An 8,040-nucleotide genomic window follows, 5' to 3' on the forward strand; every position below is an offset into this window, starting at 1 on the left:
AAAAAAAATAAGAAAAAAAAAAAAAAAGAAAGAAAAAAAAAGAAGAAACTGATTCAGAGTAGAATAGGAACTGGTGAGAAATGAGGAACCGGCCCAAGGATGGTTTGCTCTTTGTGTGAGCACTTGCTGTCCAGTCTGAGCCCCAGGGTTGTTCTTGGGGAGGCTGGGTGTTGCAATTCCTCTGTTTATAGCCCCATGTAAGAGCTGTTTGCTGTAGAATGCCCCATCCCTGCAGGCATTCAAGGCCAGGCTGGATGTGGCTCTGGGCAGCCTGGTCTGGTGGTTGGTGACCCTGTACATAGCATGGGGTTGGAACTGGATGAACACTGTGGTCCTTTTCAACCCAGGCCATTCCATTCTATGATATGAGAAGGAGATATGAATGTACTGTCATGTTCAAGGGAGCTTTTCCTGGGCAGATTGGCCTTTTTTAAGTCCCCACAGTACATGAGTCTCCCCATCCAGCACTGCTGCCTGCCTGCAGAGGAAGGTTGTGTTGTGTTGAAATGACCCCATTTACAGAGGGGCTGGGAAAGCCACAGGGAGCAGGAGGTTCTTCTCCCAGACAGGAGGTGTATTGGGTATGTCAGTGGCAGACCCCATTTTGTTCTCAAGCATCTTCCAAAGAGGCAGCACACAGGAGGTTTGTGGGCAGATGTGCAGGCAGCGCAGTGGCCCCCTATGGGCTGTCTGCTAGGAATGAATGGTGTGCAGGGATACAGGAACCCTTCCTCAGCTGTGCTGGGCACATATCACATATATGGTACGGCATGGTACGTCCCTTCCCCTGGTCTGCATTCCCTTTGGTGTAGCAATAGCTGCACTGAAGAATATACCTGATTCTGGGGCCATATCACAACAACCCCAGTAAAAAGCTTCGGTGATCTGAGAGCATCTCCCTGCAGGGGAGCCAGCAACACCACGTGCTGTGGGGCTGTGTGTGTTTGGTTGTGTGCACACGTCGCTTTCAGAGTAGAAAAGCTCTGTGGTGCAGTGTTCATGTGCTGAGGGATGTTCCTTTGTGGCAGCCTCTACCAAGGTATGAGCACTCGCTTCTCAGGTTGTGAGGAGCTCTGTGGGATGTGTGTGCTGGCATGTTGGCATGCCATAGGCAGCAGTGCTGGGCATTTGCATCCCCTGTGTAGGGTTGGCACGGCTGTCCCACTGCTGGGTGTAGCAATAGCATCACTCTGCCTACAAGAGCAGGAGAGCCTGTAAGGGACGATGGTCAGCCATATCTGCAGTAAGGTCGCAGCCTACGGACACACACACGGACACACGGACACACGGACACCCGGACACACGGACACACGGACAGGGCTCCGGCCTTTGGGCTCCGGCGGTGAGGGCATAGCGCTCAGCAGCGCCACCTGGCGGCCGCTCCTAAAAGTGCATGAGGCCCGCGGGCTCCGCGGTGCGGCAGAGCTTTCTATGGCCAAGGCAACCGGGAGAAGGATTTGTTTTCAGTGTAAATTGGAGCCTCTCTGCTGAGAGATGGGGGCACGTGTAGGAGAGAGGTGGTTCTATAGGAGGTGGGCTGTTGCATGCAGGGTGCAGGGGAAGGTCGCATGCCCGAGGAATGTGGCACATCCTGTGCTGCCCTGCAGGAGGGCTGGCAGAAGGGTGCTGGGCAGGGATAGAGCTTTTCCGATGCTGACAGGGCCCTGTGCCGATGTGCCAAGGTCTGTGCTGCTGTTGTCACATTTAATCCAGCCTTTGCCTCGACCTTTGGTGTTTGCCTGAGCGCCAAGCTACTGCGCATCCAGAGTTCATGTGCACGTGGGGATTGAGTAACTGAGGGGAGGGGAGAACAGGGGCGGGATGCAGGGAAATGAGGGCTGAGCCATGGGTGTGGGGGGAATACAGTTCCTGGGGGTTAGAAGGTGCGTGCCCATCACAGAGGAACTGCACGAGGGCCCTCTGTCCCAGGAGTGGATGCATGCGTCTGTTGCAGTAACTGCACCCAGGAAGCAGAGTGTTGTATGAGTCCCCTGTGCAGTGGAAACGCTAAGTGACAGCCTGAAGCAGTAATTAAGCACCTGGTGAGAGGGCAGGGCTAACCCAGGGGAGCTCAGGTGCATGCAATGTGCTGACTGATGGAAGGGATCTAGCCAGGATCCACCCCTTCCCAGCCCTCATTTAAGGGTTGGCAGTGAGGGAAGGGGGTCTCACTGAAGATCCCTGCCTACCTGAGGCTTCCTGAAGGTAAACAAGCTTTCTCCTTTGTTTCTGCATCTTTAGTTGCTGCATTTAGGTTTGTCCTCATTTGCTGCAGCCAAGGATTTTGCCACCCCGTTATTATTGCTGTACTTTCCATATATTATAGTGTTACACCCTGTATGGTATGGAATGCACTGGTATTGCTGTGGGGCAGTGAAAAGAGATTTCTCCTACTTGTGTGTCTGGGAACCTCTGCAAAGAATAAAGGGAGAAGAGAGGGTGAAGGCTTAGGTGGCTGCTGCGGAGTGAGGTGAAAAGCATCACCCTGGGGCACACTCTATCATCTGCCTTGGGCTGGGAAGGCAGAAGGCTGTGTTACAGCATGGGGAGGTTTAGGGAGAGGGGGTGACAGAACAGAGCTGACTAGGCACGGAAAAGCCCTGAACAATGCTCACTGTGCTCTGTTGTTCTCTGTGGCTTGGGCATGAGAGCACAAAGCTGGCAGAGAGGCCTGTTGGGTGGTAACTTGTGGGGTGATTGGTGGGAGTGGGTGGAAATAGGGTGCCAGGATGGTCTCTGTACTGTCTGGAGACTGATAGTGAAGATGCCACATGCCGTCAAAGTTGGCAAATGAGTTTTATTAAAGGTTAGCCTGACTGAAGGCAGGGCAGCCAGGTGTCCAAAGGAAGCACATTGGCTTTTCAGGGGGGAAACAAGCCAGAAACCACTGCTCCTCCCCATCCCCAGCTTCTAAGCCTTCCCACTTCCCCTCCTCTAATGCTCCCTGTGAGTTCAAAGGGCTCAATGTCTGCCTCTTATCTCCAGAAGTGCCCCTCTGTGTTAAGTTCTCATGTGGCATCTTCAGGTGAGGTGAAGGAGCTCTCGTCCAGTGCCAAGAAGTCCCAGAATGTCCAGAGGCCGAGGAGCCATGAGGAAGACCTGTGCTGGCTGCACAAGGTAGCAGGTCACGGTGTTTTTCTCAGGGAATACAGATGTGCAGGTCACACTGGAGAACACAATGCACGATGCTGTTTGCCTCTCATCTTGATGTGTCTTGATCTGTAGGCGTCCATGGCAGCTCATGGAGGAAGAGAGATGGGTGCAGATGGATGGAGACCCAATGACATGCCATGTTACTGCTGTGCTTACATTGCAATGCTGTTTGTGTGCAGGGCTCCTGTATGGACTCACAGGTGGTGATGGCAATGGGGTGAGTTTGTGTTGCAGCCGAGGTTCACAGTGTGAAGCGAGGATGGAAAGTGCTGTTCTGGGAGCAGGGATGGAGCTCTTGGAGCTGCTGTCAGTGCACGTGTCCTGCTGAGTGGGCAGTACTCACAGTCATACAGGTTGGAGAGAGCACGTAACTGATGTGGGGCACAAACATGGCATGTGTATTTCCAAGAAGTCTGAATAGCAGCAGCTTTGCGTAGCGTTAAGGTGTCTGTGTGCCATGAGGAGGGGTGGGAATGTGGGGGGGGAAGGGGTCCAAGACCCATCCACGAGCAGAGAAGGTCCCAGAGCGGCTCAGATTGAAAAGATGGGCTGTGAATGAGCATCCATGGGTGGTGGCTGTGTGCTGTAGAAGTGGAGGGAACTGTGTGGCATCCTCCTTTCCATGTGCACATCAGCCCCATGTGCACCTCTTGGCCCAGGGGAGCGAAGGGTTTGAGATGCTGAGACTTGCTGAGCGATGGGAAGAGATGGGGACTCCTTCTATGGGGGAACATTGTCCGAAAAGGCTCAGGAGGGGTGGGATGAGACAGAGTCTGTTGGGGTTGCAGCCAATTTAGGGACACCTATTCTGTCTTGTCAGTGTCACCATTGGGACACGCTGAACCATTCTCCCGCAGCTTGCGCATGTAATCGTGGGGGCCTTTGCCCTCAAAGGCAGTGGGGCTCTTGTAGGATCCACCAATCTTGTCCCAGAGGGTGAAGTACTGCCCGTAGTTGTAGTCAAAGTAGAGGTGGTGGTCAGTGTGGTGGGCAGAGCCGTTGATGACGTGCCGCAGCAGCTGGGGGACGCGATAGTCGCCATCGTGGATGGAGATGGTCCAGACGTTGACGAAGATGTAGAGGCCCAGGTAGGTGACTTTGTGCAAGGGGAAGAGGAAGGGGTAGATGTGGTAGGGCAGGCTCTGCATGAAGCCATCCACGGGGTGGAAGGCATGGCTGGCGAAGGGCGTCGCAATCTTCCAGAGGTGGTGGGGCTTGTGGAAGCGCTGTGGGGAAAGGGTAGGTGCTGGGCCAGAGGCGAGGGGCTGAGGCCCATGGGATAGGAGCCCCTCTCCAGGCCCACCTATTTTGGGATAGCTACCTGTCAGCATCACTGAGGATAGTTGTTGTGCGTGGCTGAGTGACACAGGAAAGTTGGGGTCAGAGAATCTTTGTAGGCTTTAACAGACTACGAGCTCACTTGTCAGTGGGGATGCAGATGAGGAAATGTGACCCACCTGCACCCACCCCCACCTGCACCCATCCCCATTTCTCAGGTGGTGTCAATACCCTGCTGACAGCCAGCTCCCCCAAGAAGATCCTCTACCTTATAGAACAGCCTGTGGTGGAGGCCTCGGTGTATCCAGTAGATGCCCATGTCAGTGAAGAAGAGGAAGGACAGCATACTGAGGAAGACTCCAGGCCAGCCTAGGGGAGGGAAGTCATGTCAGTATTCCTTCTGCATGTGCCATAGCTCTAAAGGGTGAGCATGAGTAGGAAGCTGGGGCTTCATGTGTGCAGAGGTGGAGGAAAGAGAGCAGGGTCATGGTGGAAAAAGTGAGCTGGGTCCTATGGGATTATACAGCAAGGGATGGAATGTCATGCAGCTAGGACAGGACGTGCATCCCGTTGGCACTCTTGACCCTGAGGTAGGGGGTTGGCTGTCATGTGCGTGGGCTGACAGGGTGCCAAGGGCATAACTCAGAGCTGAGATGCTTTGGAGCTGGGAGGTGGCCTCTATTGATGCTGCCAGCATTATGGGCTGCCAGCTCTGGCAGGAGTTTGAGGGGGGGTATGGGAGATGTCTGCAGGTTTTTGGCTCAGAATGAAGAAGAAATGTGTGGAGATGGGGGCAGAGAGCAACAGAGAATGAAGGGTAGGGGGACAGCGGGGCCTGGGCAGCAGCTCACCATAGGGGGAGTCCTCAATGTTGTCATATAGTTTGCTGTAGCCCCGGACCTCAGCAAAGAAGATGGCAACGGTGGGGACACTGATCCAGGGCAGGGAGCGCAGTGCGTAGATGATTTCCCGTTGCACCTGGTTCTGTGGGGAGGCAGAGAGGGAGCCAGGTTAGGGGACAGCATAAGTGGAAGCAGAGTGAAGTACACAGCACTTATTGTGCCATTGAGGCCATGGGCAGGCAGGGAGGGCAGGCATTTGGCATGCTGTTTGGTATTTGGAGCAGATGTTCAGGTGTATACCTGGGGGCAGGGTGTGCAGAGAGGTTGTTTTGAGGAGAGCTGTGCTGTGGGTGTGGAGAGTAGGTGCCAGGATAGCCTGGAGTGTAAGTGATGTTGGTGGGGGAAGAGAAGGGTCTCGGGTGCATTGGATCTGGTAGTGCAGAGGTGATGGTGTCATGCAGGGTAAGAGGTTGATGAGTTTGTGTGAGCAGTGTGCTGAGTCCAGCAGTGAGGAGGGCTGAGCTGCAGGCAGCCAAGGAGGTGGTTTGTGGAGCTGTGTGCAGTGCCTTGCTGTTGGGCTGCTCAGGCCAAGGTGGGATGCCTGATGCAGGGATGAGCTGCTGGGCATGGTGGCTGATGTCAGTGGTCACGAGGCTTTTGGATCCTGCCCCAAAGAAATTGCTAGAAATTCCTCAAGCAATCAGGCACCTTTTTTCTCTGTGATTTCTGGTCTATATTATGTGAGTTTTCATTTATTCCTGTAGTTGATGCCTTTTGTATTCTTTGTTACACCCATTCTATGCAACATCTATTGTATTTTAGTTCAGGCCCATCCTGTTCTGTTCCCAACCATGTTAGAGGCCAGGGATGGGCACCTACCTGTCATCAGCTGCCCAATCACCACCAGGCCCAGCTGTGTGGGTGCTGGCAGCAGTCTGGGGCTGTTGCTGAGGAGCTGGACTTGGTGCCTTTGGTAGAAGGAAGGGCCATGTGCTTTGGGTGGTGGAAGCTAAGGGGCATTGGGGCCTTGAGGTGTGAACGCAGGGCTGGGAAACAGCAGGCCCAGATGTGGGCAATGCATGTGTAGGGCTGCTGGGGTAGGACAGGACCCCCAGTCTGGAGTGAGGTGGGCAGGTGAGGTTGGTGCCAGAGTGTAGGGTGTGAGAGGCATTGTCTGTGGGGTGGCAGTGTTGTGGATGGGAGAGTATGGAGGCAGCAGGGATGGGAGTGAGAAGGTCAGGATTGGGAGGTGCAAGGTAGAAATGGGGCCTTTGGGCTTGCAGAGGGGCCTAGGGCAAGTGCCAGTGTCCTTGGGGAGAGCCAGGGTGCTTCTGTATGGGGAAAGGCAGCACCCTGTGTTCAGGTGATAGGAGTGGGGCATTATCTGAGTGGTAACAGATCAGAAGATGGTCCTGAGAGCAGAGAGACCCTGGCTAGGGGTCAGTCGTGCCCTGTTATGTTCCATCAGGGAGTGTCAGGCAGCTTTTGGAGGAGATGGGTGGCAAAGGAATGCCAGCAGCATCTGGGATGTGCTGGGAGGGAGCGCGGTGTGTGCAGCCATGGTACCCACCTCGAGGAACTGGGGGTGCTTCTTCAGCTCATGGTCGAAGATGAAGTAGTAGCTGAGGGTGCCGAAGAGCAGATAGAGGGCGAGTGCTCCAAGATTGGTGATGACGAAGAGGCTGAGCAGCTGGCGAAAGGGCTCGTCCTCAGGCCAGCCCGTGGGGTACACGTAGGGTGTGAGCAGGTGGTGGTCAGCGACCTCCAGCACCAGGTCCATGGTGGGTCTGGGGGAGACAGGCAGACAGATGGAGCAGCCTTGCTGGGTGTTCTGAGCGGAGGTTATGCAGGCAGTTGTGCTTTTATAGGCGTGTGGGGTGTTTGTGAGCTGTCAGGTGGGGCTGGGCTAAGAGATGGAAAAGTGGGGCAGTTGGGAGGAGTGAGTGGGGCTGTTTTGTGTGAGGAGAAGATGGGGGGGGCTCTGGGATCATTGGGAAGGGGTGGGAGGCTGTGCGGTCCTCATGGGAAGGGGAGAGGAGGAGGACGGCAGGATTGCCAGCCCACGGCACAAGGGAAGGGGCCCAGGAAGGCTGTGCTGGGTCAGGGGATGCAGTTAGTGGGATGGGAGCAAGGATGCAGAGGAGCGGGGCTGTGCTGTTGATGCCCGTGTGTTGATGAAGCAGGGATGGACAGGAGGCTGCCGTGGTGAGTGAGTCGGGGAGGCAGAGGGGTGCTGCCTTGGGGCCCATCCTCCTCCCACAGCACTGTGCTGGACACTGGGCTCTGCGGACCTCAGCAGCATGTTAGGTTGGCGTGGAACCCCAAAGTGCTGCGGCCGGGATCCTGCGCGGCTCTGAGCCGTGCTGCAGGAGGACACGGAGGAGGCGAAGCCGGTCCCGGTGCCCTGGGCACGGTAACGGCGCGCTCCTCGGGTGCTGCGGGGTTGACGAACCCCCGTGGGCTCCCCCGAGGCAGATCACCGTACCGGAGCCCTACGTTGGGCTGCCTCCCCCCCGTTCCCCGCTCCCACCCCGCGATCCCCCCGCATCCCGTACCTGCCGGCGGGGCCCGAGCGCGGCGGTGGGCGAGGCGGCGCCGCCCTCTAGCGCCACGTGACGTCACGGCCCCGCCCACCTCGCGCCACCGCCGCCGTGCCGTCACGCGGGGGCGGGGCGACAGAGGAGGCCGCGGGTTCGAAGCCCGGGCTCGGCGAATGGGCGGGGATCCGCGCGGAGTCGGGGCGGCGGTACCGGGTGGTGCCATGGGG

General features: G+C 56.3%; 1 protein-coding gene across 1 annotated transcript; it reads right to left on the reverse strand.

Annotated features, from left to right (window-relative positions):
• Positions 1-2,777: 2,777 nt before the first annotated feature.
• Positions 2,778-7,891, reverse strand: SC5D (sterol-C5-desaturase). The gene is made up of 5 exons (XM_042832148.1): positions 7,829-7,891; positions 6,844-7,060; positions 5,283-5,415; positions 4,700-4,800; positions 2,778-4,379 (listed from the first exon to the last, which is right to left on the reverse strand). The coding sequence occupies exons 2-5, from the start codon at positions 7,051-7,053 to the stop codon at positions 3,957-3,959; spliced, it is 867 nt and encodes a 288-aa protein (XP_042688082.1). The 5' UTR covers positions 7,054-7,060; positions 7,829-7,891; the 3' UTR covers positions 2,778-3,956.
• Positions 7,892-8,040: the final 149 nt, after the last annotated feature.

The sequence above is a fragment of the Centrocercus urophasianus genome, unplaced genomic scaffold (genome assembly GCF_019232065.1).
Source record: "Centrocercus urophasianus isolate 14NV4802_14NV808 unplaced genomic scaffold, USGS_Curo_1.0 seq_37, whole genome shotgun sequence".
Taxonomy (NCBI): Eukaryota; Metazoa; Chordata; class Aves; order Galliformes; family Phasianidae; genus Centrocercus; species Centrocercus urophasianus.